The 22,344-nt window shown below is 39.7% G+C and overlaps 1 protein-coding gene across 2 annotated transcripts in view; it reads right to left on the bottom strand.

The window, feature by feature from the left end:
• The window catches only part of LOC131191655 (histone-arginine methyltransferase CARM1-like), a 60,346-nt gene extending 44,648 nt beyond the window's left edge, over nt 1-15,698 (bottom strand). Inside the window, exon 1 of one of the 2 annotated variants that reach the window (XM_058170020.1) lies at nt 15,235-15,698. In XM_058170020.1, coding sequence (XP_058026003.1) covers nt 15,235-15,397 — 163 coding nt within the window. In that variant the 5' untranslated portion in view covers nt 15,398-15,698. Of the gene's footprint in view, nt 1-14,788; nt 15,204-15,234 lie in introns of those variants that run through there. The other variant, XM_058170021.1, reaches the window with a different exon arrangement.
• Between the last annotated feature and the right edge of the window lie 6,646 nt (nt 15,699-22,344).

Below are 22,344 nucleotides of genomic sequence, written 5' to 3'. Positions count from 1 at the left end.
ACCCAGACTACTGTAGCTCCATTTTGTAAAAATGGAATCACAAAGTGAGCACATTCTCATGCTTTTATTTCCTGTCTTTATATAGGTAACCAGTATGGGAGGGGAGAGGGGTTTTCCCCCATCATTCCATTACTTTATTATTTCAGTACAGGTAGTCCTTCACTGACAGCAGTTCCTTTAGTGACCATTCGAAGTTACAATGGCACTGAAAAAAGTCGGTTATGACCATTTTTCACACTTACGACCGCTGCAGCATCCCCATGGTCGCGTGATCAAAATGCGGACGCTTGGCAACTGACTCATAGTTATGATGCTTGCAGTGTCCCAGGGTCATGTGATCCCCTTTTGTGACCTTCTGATAAGCAAAGTCAATGGAGAAGCCAGATTCACTTAACCGTCGTGTTACTAGTTTAACAACTTCGGTGCTTCATAACAAATGTGACTTAAAAAATGTGGCAAAAAAAGTCGTAAAATGGGGCAAAGCTCACTTAACAAATTTCTCACTTACACACATAAATTTTGGGCTCAATTGTGGTCATAAATTGAGGACTACCTGTACATTGATACCAGGAGACACTACATCCATTTCTGTCCTACTGTATTAAAACTCATTAGACATGAGTAACCTGATGTTATTACATGGGGTTCTAACCCCGTATTGGGAATTGAACTCACTGTCCTGCACATTTTAAGGTGCATTAACTTTAGGAAATAGCCAGATCCTGGTGCTTAGCAATTGCAAAAAAGAATATACAGATGTTATCAGAATGGTATATATCAGAGGTCTCCAACCTTGTCAACTTTAAGGCTTGTGGCAGGAGCTGAAGTCCACAAGTCTTAAAGTTGACAAGGTCGGAGACCCCTGGCATATATGATCCACCTTTCCAGACGAGAGAAATATTTTTATTTCAACCTTGTATTAAATCAGTGAGAACAATTGAATACAATATCTACAATACTGCTCCAGAGCAACTACACAGTTCTAAAAGATCAGTGATAGAGCACAATTCTTGAGAGGACCAGAGCAGAATGCCACTAATCAGCCTTTCACGTTGGCAAGGTCAAGAAACAGGCATGGCAGGAATCCAAGAATCCTCTTGATTGTTAAGGTAAAATAACAGAAACTTGAAAGCTATGCAGAATTTCTCTCTGCCCCATCTTATGCTGAATAAAATCAAGGTGGGGTTATTCTGAGTTTTGTCTCACTTTCCCCGGGACTGAGTAATCTTTTCTGGACGTCCTACCTTAATGGCTGGTTGGTTCGTTCTCCATTCCTAAGGGCAGACTTACGTTCCTTCACAACAACAGATGAAGCTGACACAAAAGCCAAACCCACATCATCTGAAATTGTGGGAAACAGCTTCAAAGTTCTAGATGCCAAAGTGTAAAATATTTTATATATATTTCAACTGTTGTTGGAAGCTCTGGTGTAAGAGGGGAAATTGCTATTTTAACAATAGTACAGCTAAGTACACTTTAAGAGCATTTCACTCTGGGCTTGGGAAAGAAACATTTTTTTCTGAAGAAAAAAAGATATTGCCAGGGCACATTTGTTATTTTGTTAGGTGTAAGTGGAAAAAGTGTTATGTACTAAATGTGGCTCAAAAATGGATAGAATAGAAATTGGGGGCAAGGACACCCTCTCTATTGACTAATTCTTGCTGCGAGAAACATCACAATTATGATAAAATTAGGATGTGCTTTTTATTTTAAAATTAAGCTCTTATCAGATAAAATGATATTATCCAAAGAAACAAAGGAACTTTGGGACAAAAATACATCCTTGTCTCATGGATGAGTGAATAATCCATCTGACATGTGCTTCAAGGCAAAGACATTCTTTGACAGCAAACTGTTCCTTTTTCCACGTTCTGCTAGATTTTAAAGCATACTTCTTCTTAAAACTGTCTTTAGACTTTCTACCATATTTGACAGATTTTTTTTACTATTGCTGCAAGCAGTAGATACTAAAATTGCTGCTGACTGTTAATGCATAAGCAAACATTAATATATATTGTAAATATATGGCAGGTTTCCTAAAGCAGATAACAATCATTATAAAAGTATGCACAGCTATACAGAAAGATATAACGTGGATTTCCTCAAATATTTTCCAACAATTCAAATTGATTGCTTTTTTCCAGTATGAAGTGCAAAAATATACATGCAATCAAGCCCTAAATGCAAGAATCTTGAAGAACAAGTTGTGCATAACTTTCCTTTTACAGTTCAGTGGTATTTGAAATTACAACTCTACTTTTTTTGGGAAATCTGCCAAAACTATCAGATTCTTTACTCGAAAAATATTTATTTATAACTTCTCCAGTTTGTTCATGTGTATTTTCAAAATGAACAATTTAGTAGAATGACAAAAGTCTTGCGGAACTTATTATAAGCCACAAAGAACAAATATTGCCATAGCTGTTATTTTGATTTATATAGCCACTGATGTCAAATACATCCAAGCCGTGCAGTTGAGTAATTTCAGTTGAATTCAGGCAAAGCTAAAGCAAAGGTACTAGCTCAAGTCAAATGCAGATATATATAAAAGGTTCTCTTATTTTTACACATTAAGGAAATTTAGAATAATTCTGTAATTATCTATATTAAACCAATATAATTAACTCAGATTTTATATCAAGCCTCAGGATAACAAATACACAATGTAACTGAGCTATTCACTTTTGCAGGTAAGAGTGGTCTTACTCTGGAAGAATTCCCACTGCATGAAGAGGGGGGTGCATTTACCTTCACTGATTACTTTATTATCAAACTGCCCAGATGAATAGGAGACCAATCTTTTCAATTTTATGATACAAATCTTATTTTATTTATTTCATTTTAAAGATATATATGCTTCCTAAACCTTCCTAACATAGTATAGGATAAATATTATTTTTAAAGGATTTAAAATAATTACAAAATCAAATGAGGTAATAAAAGAGCCCCCGTGAACTAAAAATTCAATTATATGCCAAGATAAACTGATAATTATTATAATAATAGAAATAGCAATAGCAATAAGACTTATATACCGCAACACAGTGCTTTACAGCACCCTGTGAGTGGTTTAGAGGCAACATATTGTCTCCAACAATCTGGGCCCTCATTTTACCAACACTGGAAGGATGGAAGGCTGAGTCAACCTTGAGCCAGTTAGGATTGAACTCATGACAGTGGGCAGAGTCAGCCAGCAATACTGCATTCTAACCACTGTGTACCATGACTAATGGTGGTGGAGTGATATCTACTGCAGCAAGATCCCACAAATGGGAATTACCGTATATACTCGAGTATAAGCCGAGTTTTTCAGCATGTTTTTTGTGCTGAAAAACGTCCCCTCGGCTTATACTCGAGTATATACGGCTTATACTCGAGTTTTTTTTTCTTCTTTTTTTCACATTATACCGGATGGTGCAAACTTGGCGGGCTTTTGCATTAGCGCGGGGAAGCCCTGCCGGTGCAGTGAGAGGGCGGGGCGGGGGAGCCGCCAGCCTTCTCGGCTGAGGGAGGGAGGCTTTCCCTGACCGGTAGCTGCCTCATTTCCCTCCCTCGGCTTATACTCGAGTCCCCAGTTTACCCCAGTTTTTTGGGGTAAAATTGGGGACCTCGGCTTATACTCGGATCGGCTTATATTCGAGTATATACGGTACTATTAGAACATATTCCTTATGCCTGCAGCAGGATTTTCAAATTAGGCATGCAAATGGGGTAAAATGTAGAGTACCATGTCAAAATATTAATTTCTAATCTACTCTGCAAATACAAGATGGCCTTCTCATGTGTTAATGATTTTTTGAATATGTATTATGATATATCATGCAAATTCAGCATAGAGTAAACTCTTTCTTGTCAATGTCCAGATAACGGAAGCTGACTGTTGTGCTAAACAGATATGACATTCAGGCAATTGGATTGGGGAAATAGGATAGCAGATCAGAAATGGATTTCTGAATACAAGTGGACAAATCTATTCTACGTAGGACCTTTTCCAAAGAATGAATGAACGCTTTTCCGGTACACTCCTTCAATCATCATTTTTTGGTATTTATACACAAGTACGGTACATTATCTTAGTCTTTTCTTGTGTGAGGTAAATGCGCCTTTTGCAATTTCCTCAGAGGGTTTGGTTTCCAGATCTCTTATCATGCTGACAGCTCTTCTATTAACCTATTCTACCTTTTCCAGTTTAAAGGCCAGAACTAGTAAAAATACCCCATGTTGCTTAACCATCACAGAATACAATGGAACTATTTCTTCCCAGGATGCTCATGCATTGATTCTATTTGATTCTATTAATACAAGCCAAGACTGCTTTGTCTTTTTAGCTGCTGTAGCAGAGAATCTTTCTAACTTGTTTCTATGTGCAAAGTTGAGGTCATATACGATAACTGGTACAGGTAGTCCTCAACTTGCAACAGCTCATTTAGTGACCGTTCAAAGTTACAACGGCACTGAAAAAAAGTGACATGACCGTTCTTCACACTTAGAGCCATTGCACCATTTCCATGGTCACACAATCAAAACTCAGACGCTTGGCAAATGGTTCATCTTTATGATGGAATCATATGATCAGTTTTTGCAACCTTCTGACAAGCAAAGTCGGTGGGGAATCCAGATCCATTGAATAATCATGCTATTAACTTAAAAAATGCAATGATTCACTTAACAACTGTACCAAGAGCAGTCATAAAATGGGGCAAATGTTTACTTAACGAATGTTTAGCAACACAAATTTTGGGCTCAACTGTGGTTGTATCTCAAGGACTACCTGTATAAGAACAGGCCTCTGAAGAATCCAAATTGGTAGGTATTTAATTGCAGGATGACACAAGACCATTTACCCCTGGAATGCAGTTGTTTAACCAGCTTGAATTCCAAGCTAACTACATTTATCCATCTTCTCCATAGAGACATGATGATAGACAGCTACTTTACTGAGATCATACTACACTACATCCATAACCTTCCCTTGCTCTACTAAACTAATTGTTTTATCATAGAAAGTGAACTGGAAGGGGTGGAGATGGAATTAGACTGACACAACTTGTTTTTGATGAATCCATATGGTTTCTGGTAATGACAGCACTAAGCATTGATATGTGTGCTGCTTTCTTAAAAAATAAGAATTTTTAAACCAAAACAACACAAGTGCTAGAAAATAAACAAAGAAAATAAGAAAGAACAGTCAATAAGTAAGAAAGAAAATAGGAAAAAAAGGAAGGGCAAAAAGGAAGAATAAAGGATTCCAAACTCTCTGATAGCTATTATAAATGCATTTATTTTATCCTCTTTCTAAGGTTACGTTGTCATACATGCTTTGATAATCTGCTCTAGTGTTTTATCCAGGACCAATGATAGATCAATGGTAATTTCCCAGATTCTATACCTCTTTCTAGTTTGGAATATCAAGATTATGTTTTCCCCCCAACCTTTTGGCATTTACTTTTCTGAAGATAACAATAAGTAGTTCTGACATCACCTCTCTGTTTTACTTTTCAGCTTCTTTGAAAGCTTACTATTCGTGAATTCAAGCTCTCCCCCACAAAAAAAATTCCTTTCGGAAAAACATGGATTCCTGGAATATGGTCCACATTACTAATATATGAGGGACATTAGGCACAGATGATTGCTGAAATATGTCTGGCAAGAGCCTTGTGAACATTACTAAAATGGCTTTAAACCAGAAAGGGAGAGGGAGACAAAGAATCATGACTATCTATGATAATGAAGATGCTAACAAAAAGACTACTGGAAAATCCAGTAGTGACAATGAATGCAGTGTCAATGAAATTGACATTTCACTTCAATTGAAATTGAAGTGTCAATGCAGTGACAATGAAATTAATAAAGAGCGAATATTAGAACATCCAATGTCTGTATACCAATCCACAGAGTACGAGTAATAAATAAAAGTACTATAAAATCCTATTATTGAAAAACAAATATGACCTAATACGTATTCCAGAACCAGGATGGGCCAAGTCATAATCAGAACATAGAACTTGAAGGCTCTTTCTTGTTAACAGACCAACAAAGGTCTATGGAGATTCTCAGTCATCCAGGTCATGGCTGTTTTTCAAGAGGCAACTGGACTTTCTGGTTTTTCTTTGAAGACGTTTCACTTCTCATCCAAGAAGCTTCTTCAGCTCTGACTGAAGAACCATCATCAGTGAGATGATGATGATTTCCCACCATCCAGTCAGAGCTGAAGAAGCTTCTTGGATGAGAAAAGAAATGTCTTCAAAGAAAAACCAGAAAGTCCAGTTCCCTCTTGAAAAAGCACCTTTGGGAAGACCAAGAAAAAGGAACACAGCCCCTGTATATAAATAATTCATATGTCTATGGAGGAATTCATGTCCCTGAAGATGATTCTGTTGAAAGCATTAAAATAATGCTTTAAAAAAAGTGAGAAACAATAGTAATATCACTGTGTATGTTTATTACATTACCAAACCCAGAAGATGTAGACTTTTTAAAAATTCAAAAGATTATGTATTCCTGGTAATAAGATATTTTAGTTGCTTTAATAACTCCTAGAAAACTCAGTTAGTAGTGGCAGATTTTCGATCTTTTTGAAAACATTTCATTTTTTAAACAATGAAAGAAGCCTGCAGAAGAGGGAGACAGTGAGAGAGGTTATTTATCAAGGAATATTACTGATGAACATTGATTGACGTAGATGTCAGGCAGACTGTGATGTCACTAGAGGGGAAATGATCCTCCTCCTCAGGTGACTTTCATGAAGCTAAAACTGGAGAGGTTACTCAATCTATTGCTTTGACTACTCTGCGTTCAAGACAGGGATAGAAGATGTAATAAAAAAAGAGAAGGAAAACAAATGCACCCATTTAATAATATCATTTCTAGCTTTCTTGAATCAATAGGAGTTGGATTTCATTTAACAAAGATACTAATTATTCATTCATTCCATCTGCTAACATCCCAAAGTGAAGCATTTTCACAGACTATAAACTTTGATGTAGAAGTCTGCTGCTGGCGGTGAAGACAAGGTAGTAATGCCTCCATGAAACATTAAAGATATTCAGAGCTTCAGGAGAACGCTCTATTAAATTAGCCTGCTGCAAAGTATATACGCTGAAGTTTTATTCATCTATTTCTCCATGCTCATTGCGGCTGACTGCTAAAAGATCTACATCTGTAACTGAGCGGCTCTCTGTGACAATCTGAGAAACATAATATTCTACAGACCCTTTAATAGATTTCTGCACGTGAGTGTTTTTGAGTTGTTTCCTGGGGAACCATACGGCTCTTCAGTTAGAACATCAGAAATAGCAGACATTTTCCCCCCCCAGAAGACAGCTTGTCTTTTCCAGCAAGTGATCATCACAGCTACAAGAATGTTCAAAGGTACATTCTGTAAAAGAGTATATTCCACACAGGGTAAATTGACTTGATTTACACCAAGATGAAAAGAATGAACATGGCAACAAACATCCTACAATCTTTTACAGCAAACAGGGACTCAACAGGAGACATGAGGATATTCTTCTTGGACTTTTGGAGCAGAATGATTTCTCAGAGTAAGAAACTTTGAAAAACCAGTGGTGTGGATTGGAAGACTCCTACTTAGCCTGTCTTGTGTCAGGATACCAAGCCTCTGATTAATGGCTTTTGAACCAATAACATTGTCTGCTACAAACCCTGTTTGTAGTCCCTTCATATCTGCTTGCAAAAGCCATTTATAACAGCAACAACAGAACAAGAACAGCAACAACACAAAAGCCATTATCTTGCTAGCAAACGTTCCTTGTGACTATAGCCATTTGATATGAGCAACAAATCTCATAATCTGAATGCTGAAATAGAAAAGATGTCAGCGAGAAAGAAAAGTAAAAATTACCCACTAACTGGACAAATAAAAATAGGTACAACATATTTGCCCAAACAGGGCTCCTTCAATAAGGACCCCAAATGTATTTTGCAATACAGATATACAAAGAATCTCGTTCTTCTGGCTTTTACTGGTCACAGAACTTTCTCAATCAGCATCTCATTTTTCTAAGAAACATTTTTTAAAAAGTCTTCATTTGTTTTTTTTAAAAAATCCCACAACCTCTATGGATTCAGGATAGAAGGCAGGGCTCAATATTTGCTTTGTGAAATGCATCATCGTCCTTAAGGGCTCCCCATGTTCTCTATTCACCAAAACACAATAGCAGCAGTCTTTTTTTCCAAAAGCCATAGAAAATTTGGCATTAGTTTTCTAAGATACACAGAGATAACATCATTCTTCTCAGCATCTGTGAACTGCATACTTAGTGCACGGCAAACAGAAGATGGCCTATATCCCAGCTGCATTCTGTTTCATTATTTTCTGGCGGCATGGTTCAGTGGCTAATATACTGGATCTGTGCCCGGGACATTTTTTTCAGTACTCAGGCAAATACTCAAGGATGGCTTTAGGCACATTGGTTAAATAAAAGTAATAATGCTACAAGAACTTTGAGGGAAGAGAGGGCAATATGTTTTGCATTTTCATACCTTAATCCTAAACTTTCATGGGATTTTGAGGCCAGCTTATTCCTGGGCAGTGTATGTTTGTGATATTTTTGTTGAAAAGTTGGGGGTTAGCTTATTTGTGGATGGGTTTATCCTCAAATACATGAATATGTTTGTCTATGTGTGTGGTACCCATCTCTCCAGCACTGGTTAAGAGCTGCAGTAAAATATTGGGACATCATGTAAGTAAGCATGGGAATTTTCTATAAGATAGTCTGGCCAGGATATATTTCAGCCATTTTCAGAAGTATTTTTCTATTCGTAAACCAAAATTTTACTGGAAGTCCCTTTGGGTATATGATATATGAGAACTGGATATAGATCCTGTTTCTTGTGTACTATTTTGAAATTTTGTTTTATGGCATCCAGAGTCTGTATTTTGACCAGTACTTGCAATATGCTCTTCAGGATTAATCCAAAATTAAGATTGTTACTGACTGGAAAAAGTCAGCTGGACTGACAGCTGGAAAAAGTCATTAGTCATTAGTTCCAGAGGTGAGATCTAAAGAAAGAAGAATTCCTGTAGGCCACATAAACTTGTCTGAAAAAATATATGCAAGTGGCTTAAGATTTATAAAATAAACTCAGCTAATTCCTCACTGCATCAACAAACAGCAGATGCTACTTTGGGGTTTTTATTCATTGCTACTCAAAGTATTATTCCAATATTTAATTTTATAACCCCATTGAAAATATTTATTGCGGAATTTATACCCTGACATGTAATTAGCACAAGCTGCTATCTTTTGTAAACAGCTTTCCAAAGAGCACATATCCACTTTGAATTAATGCTGGTAGTCTTTGACTTACAACCACAAAAGTTGATCACATGACCCTGGGACACTGCAACCATCATAAAAATGAGTCAGTTGCCAAGGATCTGAATTTTGATCATGTGACCATAGGGATGCTGCAATGGTCATAAGTGTGAAAAACAGACATAAGTCACATTTTTCAGTGCCATTGTAACTTTGAAAAGTCACTAAATAAATGGTTGTAAGTTGAGAACTATCTGTAAAGGCATAGAAATCTTTCTCCCACAATGGCTAACCTTACACACACACACACACACACACATGATCAGGCGGAATGTAGCAGGTTGTTTCAGTAGGCAGTAGAACAATAATCTGATCACTGCATTTTTAAATATGACATGAGTATAACTTTGCATTATTGTTATGTTTTCAATATGTCAGAAGGATCTTCTTTGGCGATGAGATTCAGAGAGAGCAGATGTTTATTTATCCTGATAAATCTCCATAATTCATAATAATAAAAATATATAAAAACAAATTAAAATGAATAATATTCCCCCATTCCCTTAAAAAAACAGTTTCCATTTCTATAAATATTTTTAGCTCCAATGTGGTATTTATAGAAGTTTTTTTTAAAGAAAAGCTTTTGAAATGTTTGCATAACAGCAGTCCATTCTATCTAACATGATTCTTATAGGACAAGAAAATTGGAGAGGAAGACACTTCTCCCTTAAAGTAAACCAGGTTCTGCTGTACCATTCAGATGTAACTGCCTGCCTTCATTACCCATGTTCACATTTTGCTGCTAACTTATTTTACTGAAGAGCAAAGGCAACAATAACATTAGAAAACTAAAGTAATTTTAACATTTGAGGATTTGAAATAAAATACACTGTACAGTGACACAGACATCTGGCTGACTGGAGGCATCTCTAATTTACTTCTGGATCAACTGAAGTAGACAAAGGTAAAAAGAAAGAAGATATAGTATTCTGACTTCAACAAACCGGTGTTTTGGAGTCCATACAGCACTTGTCTTTTCCCACAACTGTGAGGCAGCTATAAATGACAACAGTAGTGTCTCAGGAAAGGTCACTGCTGCTTTAGAATAGAATAGAATTTTATTGGCCAAGTGTGATTGGACACACAAGGAATTTGTCTTGGTGCATATGCTCTCAGTGTACATAAAAGAAAAGATACGTTCATCAAGGTACAACATTTACAACACAATTGAAGAACTACAAATAGGTATACTACATTTGGATTTACATGCTCCAATGCACCTGTTTGGATTTCAATTTGAAGCAGGTAACCCATAAACTGAGCCTGTAATTCAGTCCTTACAGATTTGTGTATTGCAATACAGGTAGTCCTTGACTTACAACAGTTTATTTCGTGACCGTTCATAATTACATCATTGGGAAAAAAGTGACTTATGACTATTTTTCAAGTGACTTATGACCGTTGCAGCATTTCCGTAGTCGCATGATCAAAATCTGGATGCTTGGCAACTGGTTCGTATTTATGGCAGTTGCAGTGTCCCGGGGTCATGTGATCTCCTTTTGCAACCTTCTGGCAAGTAAATTCAATGGGGAAGCCACTTAACAACCGTGTTACTAACTTAACATCTGCAGCGATTCACTTAACAGCTATGGCAAGAAAAGTCATAAAATGGGGCAAAACTCACTTAACAACAGAAATGTTGGGATCAATTGTGGTTGTAAATTGAGGACTACCTGTGCCTGAAGCCTTTTAAGAACACTCCCAGTATTTGCAGGACATGTATCCTATCTGGTTTCAGGGTCAGCTCAGACATTATGGACATCGTAGTTTGGCTACATGTTAGTTCACTTTATTGATTTGTTGTCTGAGCTGACCCTAAAAGTAAATGGGCTGTATCTCTTGCAAACACTATGGAGAAAGCACTAAATGTAGGCTTCTCATCTGCTAATGTGAGAGCCCAATCTCATTTCTATTCAATTGCAGACCACAGTGGGAAAAACCACACACATTACAGAAAAAAATGAAGATAATTTTTACAAATTGCAGGAACAGATTACTCAGGGAATTGATTCAGCTATTGTCCCCTCAGGTAGCACATATTAAATGAAAAATATAGCAACATGTGGGCACTGTTTGCCTTCATATTGTTCTCTGCTTCAGAGACAAATGGATATCCTCAACAGAGCCTGGAGAAGTATGGCCACATCCAGATAGGCAGTTTAACTTTCCTCCAGGTGGCACAAAGTCTGCCAGCATCATTTGTTCTGTTCCCCTGTTGTGCTTTAATCGCAAGGCCAGTGAGGGCGATCCTGTCCTCAATGTGGGGAAAGTTAAAGGAAAGCAATATGTGATTTCCTACTAGCAGGAAAAAATATTATACATGCTTGTTGCAATGCCTTGGGATGAACTAGACTGGGTAGGAGGTAAGTTCCAACAGAAAGCTAAGGCCAGAACTGTATTCGTAAGTATAATCTGCCTAAATCTGATTCACAAGAGTAGATGGAGACCTTTCACCTCTCCTGGTTTCCTGGAAAATCCTCACTGACTCAGCGATCAAGACACTGTAGCCCTTACCCAACCCATGTATTATCCATGGATTCTCTTACAGATAGTCCTCAATTTATGACCACAATTGGTTAATGCACCTTAAAGTGTGCAGGACTGTGAGTTTGATTCTCAATAGAGGGTTAGAACCCCATGGAATAATAACATCTGGTTACGCATGCCTAATGAGTTTTAATACAGTAGGACAGAAATGGATATAGTGACTCCTGGTATCAATGTACATAGTGTACAATGTGTATAGTCCTGAACGTGTGACCACAATTGAGTCCAAAATTTCTGTTGTTAAGTGAGACATTTGTTAAGTGAGTTTTGCCCCGTTTTATTACCTTTCTTGCTACATTTGTTAAGTGAGTCACTGCAGTTGGTAAGTTAGTAACCTGGTTGTCACGTGAATCTGGCTTCCCCATTGACTTTGCTTGTCAGAAGATCACAAAAGGTGATGACATGACACTGCAATCGTCATAAATATGAGCAAATTGCCAAGCGTTTGAATTTTGATCACATGATCCTGGGGATGCTGCAAAGGTCATAACTGTAAAAACCACTAAGTAAGTTGAGGACTATTTGTATTTATCCTCTCTCGTTTTTTTTCTTGCTCATCCTTATGTCACTTTTTCCCACACACACACACTCCTCTCTCACCATGGTTCTTCCTTCTCACTTCTTTCTCACACACTTTCAGGGCTTTTCCATTTGCTCTCTCATGCTTTCTCCCTGTCTCTTGATTGTCTCTATCTCTCTCTGCCCTAAAACAGGTGACTGGGAACTATTAGGCAGTGATGGATAGAGGATGACCCTGCTTATTCAGTAACACTGCAGGCTACATGTCAGCCAGAACATTTCTAAAGTATATGCCTAGCTGACTCATGTTAGACTGCTACATCTGTATAGATAAGAGTCTGGTTGGATTAATAGACCATTGAAGTCCCTTCCAGACCTACGATTCCATCAATACCTGGCGCCTGATCATTCCTACTTTCCAAATGAAAATAGCCATGGAAGGAAGTTCCTAGGAACTGGAGGTAAAGGATCTGCTTGTAGCAGCCAAAAGTAGCAAATGAGAGTTGGATCGATTCTAGCTGTGGTCAATGCTTCTATAGTAGCTGCTGAAGCACCACAAATTGTGCAGAATTGTGCAGCCTGTGTCAGCAGAAGATGGAAAACACTTTAACCCTGGATCAGATAACTACAAAGTTAGGTGGCTTCAGCTGTGGGCTTTGAATGAGAAGAAGGAACATCATGAGGACATGTTGTTGAAGAATACCGTAATTGGCATGGTTCGGGAATATGTGGGTGACCTCTCTGGCTGGTTGTTCTGTTTGATTTCTATTGGAATAGGTATAATCCAGGGGTCAGCAACCTATGGCTCTGGAGCTGCATGTGGCTCTTTCAACCCTCTGCTGTGGCTCCCTGTTGCTGGTTGGCTCCACAATTGATAGGGCTCTTGGTTAGGACAGGTAGAGAAAAAAGGATGTTGCGCTAGGAGGAGACTCTATGGTGGGGGAACAGACTTCCAGTCAGCAGAGGAAAAAGGACACCATGCTAGGACAGGACTCTATGGTAGGGGAACCAGACTTCCGGTCAGCAGAGGAAAAAGGATGCCACACTAGGAGGAAATATGATGGGGGAACCGGACTTCCGGTTAGCTCCAGAATTGAACAGGGGCTTCCGATTAGGACCTTTGTGGCTCTTTGAGAGTTTAAGGTTGCCGACCCCTGGTATAACCAAATAGTTATGAGACATTAGAATTAAATGCATGTCTGACTTAAACAACTGCCATGCCTTTCATAATAAATTTTTACATTTCAAAGCTTAATTAGGAGTTGGTGTCTAATTTGAACGCAACTCAATGAAAGTTCAAGCTCATCGGAGTTTAAGTCAGCAGCTCAATTTGCTTCCTAGAACTTTACATGTTAGGGTTCAACCCTCGAATATCTGCAATACAAAGAAAAAATAAGACCTGCATACATGCTATACAGTTTATTTTTTCAGTTCATTTAAAAAGGATACTCATGTAAGAGTTGAGAAGTTGCAACAATTCTGTGGTGGCAACCATGGGATTAAGAAGCGCTACAAAGTACCTTCTCCCATATTGTATCTATTTATTAATCAAACTAGCAAGCTGTCTGACTCCCATTGATGCTGGGTACCTCATTACAATCAAAGCAAGGCAATTACCACAAAACCAATTAACAGAGGGGAAAACAAGGTAAGAGATGACAAGGACCACAGACTGGACAAAGCAAGGCATCCAACCCTCCTTTGTTTTGTGCTATACCATTTATTTTACTCTGCAAAGTGCAAAAAAAAAAATAGTTGGGAAGTCCCAGTATACACAACACAACAAAGCTCTTAGGAAAATCCTGGCAACTTTTTATAAATCTAGAATAACAACAATAAAAACTAAAAACTTCAGCCCAACTCTTCAGCTACAGACCAATGTGTGTTCCGGCATCTTCTCTTTCTACACATTCTCAGGTGAAACAAACAAAAATATAAGATGTCTATGGAGATTCTCAGTCATCCAGGTCTTGGTTATCCCAAAGGTACTTCCCCCCACCCTCACAAGAGGCCATTGGGCTTTGTTTTGTTTTTTTGAAGACGTTTTGCTTCTCATCTAAGAAGCTCTTTCAGCTCCGGGCTGGATGGTGAGGAAACTTCCTCACCATCCAGCCCGGAGCTGAAGAAGCTTCTTGGATAAGAAGCGAAATATCTTCAAAGAAAAACCAAAAAGTCCCAAATTGCCTTTTTGGGGGAGGGGGGGTTGGGTTAAAAAGCACCTTTGGGGAAAATACAGATGATTGAAGGGTGTGAGGTTTTCCCCACAGAAGGACCCTTCAAACCGGTTCCGACGATCAGGCCACAGAGCACTCGGGGGAAGTGGGAGGGGGGGGCAGGGAACCCGAAAACCCCGCACACGCGAGTCCCCCACCATCACCTACCCCAAATCAACGTCGCCTTCACCCGCATTCCCCCAACCGACCAGACCTCCTTTTCCCCCATCGCGCCCAAGCCAAAGCACCAGCAGCAGCAGCAGCAGCCGCAATCCCTCGCTGGGACCGGGCAGGGGACTAGAGAAGCCCGGCTGCTGTTGGTGGTGCTGCTGCTGCCGCCTCTGCCGCTTAGCCTTTTACCGAGCTCCTCCCGCCCCTCCGAGCCATTTTAGGATCCAAGGCGAAGAGGCTCCTCGGGACAAGCGAGGAAGGCGAAGCAGCGGCTCCCCAAAGGCTGCCGAGAGCGCCAAACTTTCCCGCGGAGCTGCTTCTCCCTTCTTGCTCCTCCCGGGCCAAGGAAGCCTTTTCTCTTTCCTCCCGGGCCGCCGGCCCCGTCTCTCCCGCCCTTTCCCCGGGCGGCCACACCTGCCCGCGCCGCTTTGGCTTTACTTAACCGTCTGTCACGGCCACCTCGGCGCCTCCGTCCCGCGCGCAAAGCTCCAGGCGGAGGGCTTTCTGGGCGGGCTGGGCGATCTGCAGCCCTTCCCGGAGCTGCTCCTCATTGAGGCGAAGCAGCCGGACGCTGCACTGCAGAAGCTGGCCGGGCGAAGCAGCCATGGGAACGGGCGGCGGGAGAGGCCGGCGGCCGCGGACGGGAGGCGAGGGAGGCGGCTGCTGGTCGGGGCGCCTGGAGCCGCTCGGCTCGAGCGAGGCGGCCGAGGCTATAGGGCCGGGAAGGGAGGCGAGGAGGCGGGCGGGGAGCGGCGAGCTTTCCTGCCGAACGAGCTCCCCATCGGAGATGCCGCCGCCGCCTCGCTCGCTTCGGCATCTGCAGCGAATCGGGCTCCCTCTCCCGTTTTCCTCCCTCTTCCCGCACTTCCTCTGGAAAAAAATGTCCCTCCAGCGAAAAACGATTTGCGCGCTCACAAGAGACGCCGAGGGGACGTTCCGGCGAGCTGCTGTGCGCTCGCTTCGCGTTGGCAAGAGCGACGCCTGCCGGCTGATTTTGGAACTGAAAAGGAGAGTTCTTAAGAGAGCCAGTCATACCGCTGACACAAACGTGCATAATGCACATCTCAGTCTGTGTTTATCTGTCCGTCGGTCCGTCCACCCATCCATTATCATCTATCTATCCATCTATCTATCGCACTACTATTAATCTTCTCATCGTTCCCATCACCCATCTCCTTCCACTTATGACTGTAACTTTGTTGCTTGTATCCTTAGGATGTATACTGATATTGTTTCCTGATTGCTTAATTGTAGCCTATGACTATCATTAAGTGTTGTATAATTGTTAAATTTGTACCCTATGACTATCATTAGATGTTGTAAGTGTTGTACCTTGATGAAGGTATCTTTTCTTTGATGTACACCGAGAGAGAATGCACCAAGACAAATTCCTTGTGTGTCCAATCACACTTGGCCAATAAAAAATTCTATTCTATTCTATTCTATTCTATTCTATTCTATTCTATTCTATTCTATTCTATTCCTTGTGTGTCCAATCACACTTGGCCAATAAAATTCTATTCTATTCTATTCTATTCTATTCTATTCTATTCTATTCTATTCTATTCTATTCTATTCTATTCTATTCTATTCTATTCTATTCTATTCTAGCTATCCATTCATCCATCCTGTCTGTCTGTCTGTCTACATCTGTCTGTCTCACTATCTATTTACTTTTCTGGCTTCCACTAAGCTGGAGTAACTTACTAGTGCAGCTGGATTTTTCCAGCCTGGCACCTGCCCTCCAGAGCCTAATTGAAAACATTCCTACTGGCATGTTCCAGAATTGGACTGGTATCTTTTATTAAGAAAACCAGTTGGGCAAGAGACCTAAAGGCACCAGGGCTGGGAACCAAGAGACTGCATAAGGCCAATCTGAGCCAGCAGAAAGGCAGGTCTGTCCTGGGACAAAAGGCAGGTGTGAGCTAGTGCTGCAGGGGAGGGGTATGGCTGAGAAGCAGAACACCACCTACTCCACACACACCCTCATCAACATGGGCTTTGCCCATCTGCCTTCTTGCACAGATGTGTACAATCCCCTCCCCCAGCCAGAGTTTGCATGCACTGTGATCTGTTTTCAGCAGTTTGTAGTGAGAAACATTTGCTTAACCTGTTCCAGATTAAATACAAATTTGACCTAAGGACACCTGGGTACTTGCTGTACCTAATCATCAGTTAGAAAAGAAAGAAGAAGCTACCTATTTTTGTCTGATGTCTCAGTATGTGAGAGAAGTTGGTTTAGCTTCTTCTGGAGAAAAAAAAAGGGATCAAAAGCGAGAAGAGTGTTGCTGAATTGGAGTCTATTCTCCTCTGGCTAAAAACAAAAGAACACACAAAGAGAAAAGTGCTGGACTTAAATAGGACTATTCACAATAACAAAATAACAATTAAAAAGTTCTTCTTGGAGGTCTTCTAGTCCAACTTCATCCTCAAGCAGGAGACTCCATACCCGTGATGGCGAACCTATGGCATACATGCACACGGGGTCATATCGGTGGGCACGCAAGCGTTGCTCTAGCTCAGCTCCAGCGCACATGCGCCCTGGCCAGATGATTTTTGGGCCTTCTGGGCCCACCGGAAGTCAGGAAATGGGCTGTTTCCAGCCTCTGAAGGGCCTCCAGGGAGTGGGGAAGGCCATTTTTGCCCTCCCCAGGCTCCACGAAAACCTTTGGAGCCTGGGGAGGGCGAAAAAAGGGCCTACCGGGCCCACTGGGCCATTGCGTGCCAAAAGCAAGGGGAATGCAGGGGTCACATGTGCATGTGGGGGGGGGGCACATTGAATTATGGGTGTGGGCACAAGCGTGCGCAACCTCCCCATAATCTCCCTGCTTTTGGCACACGATGGCAAAAAGGTTAGCCATCACTGCTCTATACCAGGGGTCTCCAACCTTGGTCCCTTTAAGACTTGTGGACTTCAACTCCCAGAGTTTCTCAGCAGCTTTGCTGGCTGAGGGACTCTAGGAGTTGAAGTCCACAAGTCTTAAAGGGACCAAGGTTGGAGACCCCTTCTCTATACCATTCCAGACAAATGGCTGTTCAATTTCTTCTTAAAAATCTCCAGTGATGGAGCATCTACAACTTCTGGGGGCACTGATTAATTGTTGTCAGGAAATTTCTCCTTAATTCTAGGTTAGAACTCTCTTTGATAAATTTCCATCTGTTGCTTCTTATCATGCCTTCAAGTACTTTGGAGAATAGGACGACCTCCTCTTCTTTGTGACAACCCTTCAAATATTGGAAGATTCCTATCATGTCACTCCTAGTCCTTCTCTTTGTTAGACAGACCTTCCAAGTTTCTGCAACCATTCTTCACATGGTTTAGCCTCCAGGCCCCCTAATCATTTTTCAGATAAGTATTACTTCTACTTGCCTTAAATAACATTTGCTATTCTATTCTGCTCTCTCAATCTGAGAGAGATCAAAACTGGTGTGTCCAGAGGAGTGGTCAGCATCATCAAAACGGCAAGCACAGAAGAGTGATCGACACTCTGATGCTTTTGGTGGACATGCAACACACATGGCATAGATTTTAAAAGGTATGTCCAGCGTTTTTAGGGTGTTGACTAGCTCCTCCCCTCAATGACCTTGGTTCACAGCCACTGCTGAGGTCCTTGCAGGACCTAGTATCTTGGAAACACCTTGCCTGAGTTTTAATAATGAAAAGGCTTTTCTGGAGCTTTTGTGAAGCTGTAAAAGAGTTTCTTCATTCAAAGAAAGAAGCTTCAAAAGAATCTCTTCTTCTAACAATAAAGAATTTCCAATCTTTAATATATTGGTGTAAAAATCTCTTGTTTAAAAACTTATTAAGAAAAGATAAGCCTCCAAAAGTTCCTATAAAAAAAAAATTCCATATTTGAAGTGAAGAAGTTTCCAAGATTTTAGTAGTTAGTTCTGTTTGCTTAAGAGCCATTCTTAAACTGTAAAATCTACCAAAAAGAGAAAAAAAAATTCAATAAACTTTTCTTCTTAAACATTGTGATAAAGAAAAAGGTAAAAAGAAAAAAAATCATTAACAGTTCTTATTCATTCCATTTAAAAAGTAGCTTGTTATGTTCTTCTCTTCCTTTGTCCTTTTATAGTTTCACTTTCCTTTGTATATTGCAAACGCCATTTTAAATCCACTCAAGTTGAAAGTTAGTTCAAAGGAAAGCTATTTAAGAGCTGAAGTTAAGATTTATTACTTGCAAATTCTTGCTAGTCCTCCTACTTTGTTCTGTCTGTGTTGAGTTCTCTTTAAAAATAAATCTTGGCACAGAGATGGTCACGGCTTCTCGTTCTGTATAAACAGAAGCACCCTGGGCATGGAGCTTCGTCAGGCTAAAGGGGAGCTCTCACCCTTCGATCCCCTGGTTAAATTCCAGGGGCTCCCGGGGAGCTCTACCCAGACCTGACCACTCTTCTCTCCCCCTTCTCCCGGGGGAGAGAATTCCAAACCGTTTGACAGCCCATTTACGCTGTCAGGGACGGTTTGACGAAACCCAGGGCAGAGGATCCCAAAGGAATGTCCACGAAGCCTGCGTTGAAGAAACATTAATATTAGCAATGTTATTTGATTTATGTAAGTGATATTAAAGATATAAGAAGATAGAATATTGTTTATTTTTGGAGATTGGATAAAAAATTAAGAATTTAAGCTGGAAATATGAATTATATTTGGGAGACTGTTTAAGGAAGAAAGGTATATTATAAAAGAATTTCTGATGAATACTGGAAGATGGAATATCGTCTTGGTCTTGATCGATGAAGATTGGATATTAAAAACTATAAGATTCTGAAGACTTCAGGAGTGGAATGGATTGATATATATTTGGTGTTAATTGATGAAGATTGGATATTAAAAACTATGTATTTTATTGATGAACTGGAAATACTAATTTAATTGGAAGATTCTGAAGATTTTAGGAGTGGAATGGACTGATATATAATGGACTGGAAGAAGAATGTACTTTTTTGTTTCTGGAAGGTCTTAGAGAGAGGAGTGACTATGGATTATGATTTATGTTGTATTTTAATTTATGATTGTTAATCTTATACCCTGTACTTTGTTCTGGGAAGTCTCGAGGGGTGGGAGGGGGGAGGGAAGGAGGGGGGGGGGGCGGGAAGATGAAGGATCAATGTAAAGGAATGATTGAAGATATGTAATTAAGAAATAGAAATAAATTGAAATGAAATCGGGGCTGCTCAGCTGCCATTTCAGAAGGGAATGGAAAGGAGAGGAGAGTGAAGGAAGAAAGTAGGTAGGAAAGAGAGAGGTAGAAAAGGGGAAAGGAGAGGAAGAAGAAAGGGAAAGAGAGGTTAGAAAGGGTGGAAGAGAAGAGTAGGGAAGGAGGAGAGGATGTAGAAAAGCGAAGGAGAGGAAGGATGAAGAAAGTAGAAGAAAGTAGAGAAGGGAGGAGGAAAGGTTTGTTAAGGAAGGAAGTGGTAGCTGGGCAGGTCCGAATAAGTAACAAATGAAAGTTAATGACTAATGTTGAATAAGAGACTGTATATTGAATAGGTTGTTGGAAAATGGAAATAAAACTTTTTTACTAAAAAAAAAAGAATCTCTTCTTATCTTTAGCCAAAATTTGCTGGCTGGGTCATTCTGAGAATTGAAGTCCACAGGTCTTAAAGTTGCCAAAGTTGGAAATTCTAGCCCTAAACTGTTCCCTTTGTTGGGAGACAAAGGGACTGCCCAAGAATGGCCAGGAAGTGAAAGTGCTTCCACCTGTAATTAATCTCTTTCAAGGTCATTGTTATCAAAATGGAAGAAAGGGGAAATAGACAAAAGTCAGGCTTTTCCACCAGGAAGAATCAGCAGCAATTTTTCTGGTTGATGGGTTTTAATTCTGCCTCCGTTATTTTTTTCACATTTTGGCAGCTCTTTCTATAAAGGCAGGGGGAGAGAAAGAGTTTTAAGGGCAGCTGGGATACAAAGTAAATCCACCAGACATAGGGAGAATATATATTTAATACAAAACTAAAATTACAATTACAAAACAATAAAAAGCCTAAGCAAAATGGTCATATTCTAGAATATGTGAGAATATACATTATAGAATATAGTTTAACATCTTGTGAGTGATTGGCATTTCCTTGGAGCTCATAACGATATTGTCAACAAACGCAGATCCTTAATTGCCGAATAGATTGGCCAGTTTCACCTAATGCATTTATCTTACATCAAACCTGTCACCATTTTATTAAGACCCTCAAGCCTACCGCACACAGATAGTTTATTGTAGTCACACTTCAATAGTGTGTTGAAAAAGAGTTGAAAAATAAAACATGTTAAAAGTAATATAAGAATAAAAACACAAAATAAGAATGAGCAGTCAAAATGTGCCTAATTTCACAGGCAATAAAATTTGGCTATGTTCAAGAAAACTAAATCATACTGGTCAGATAACAGCCGTATATTTTTTAAAAGTCATAATTTCCTGGGTATTTGTACTGGGTAAAGAGTTCTAAGCTTTGCACGGTGGTGATCACTGAAGTTAATCAGAAGCGCAATTATTGTTAATTGAAAACTAACCATAATTCCCCAAAACATACATAGGCAAGCTGAGAGGATGTTTGGACAAATGCTTTCTGCTTGGCAAGGTCATTCTTCATTCTTTTTAAAAATACTATCTCATGTCCAAAAATGTCAGCATTTTTTTGAGTCACCCAGTCATCAAAGTTTCAGCTAAGGAGGTACCTACTTCCTAGGTACTAGACAGAGATTCTCTTTCCTAATCCTCATGGCTTGGCCAGAGCAGTGGAGACTGTTCAAACATGTGGGATACAATTTAGGAGGAAACAACAGATTAGTTTAAAAAAAAACCCACCACAAACATCTCAGATCCGTTGTTGTGAGGACCTACTATGTTGGTTACCTACTGCTCCTGGGGGAAAAGACTGGATATAACAAATTTGAAAAACAAAAACATAAGATAAAGAGATCAGGAATTATTTAATTAATTTCTCTGTTTATTTCGATAATAGAAGTGTCTCTGGGTTCCTTCCAAACATAGGTATCCTTTTATTTTTTGACATTTCAGATAGATAGATGAGAGAGAGAGAGACAGAGAGAGAGAGACAGAGAGAGAGAGAGAGAGAGAGAGAGAGAGAGAGAGAGAGAGAGAGAAGTAGCAGTTTTTATTCTCAAATGTATGGATTCCGAGCATTTTTTTTTTCATTGTAAACCTCTCTCTGCTTTTTTTATAGCAATATCACTGCCCAGGAGGTGTCACTGTGTGGTTAAAAATGACATTTCTACCGGGTAGCAGCTACAAAAAATAAGAGTAAGAAAAAACTACGGGTAATTCTGGAATTGTTTAATAAATATTTTTTTCTAATAGGACCAGCATTATTAAAATAACATTAAGTATACTGGAAAAATTAAAGGCTGAAACAATTCTTCTTAGTAGTTAAATAGTTTTTATATAAATTATTCTGGATTCTAGTCATTTGTTTGTTTATATCCTGCCTTTATTATTGTTTTAATCAAAAAGGCACTCACATTTTAGACATTTCAGAATATAAATTTAAATAAATCGCATTTATAATACAGAGGTAACTTATATTTGTAA

This window comes from Ahaetulla prasina, chromosome 2 (genome assembly GCF_028640845.1).
Source record: "Ahaetulla prasina isolate Xishuangbanna chromosome 2, ASM2864084v1, whole genome shotgun sequence".
NCBI lineage: Eukaryota > Metazoa > Chordata > Lepidosauria > Squamata > Colubridae > Ahaetulla > Ahaetulla prasina.
Note: the sequence above shows the minus strand (reverse complement) of the source record. Positions and strands in the feature narration are given on the sequence as shown.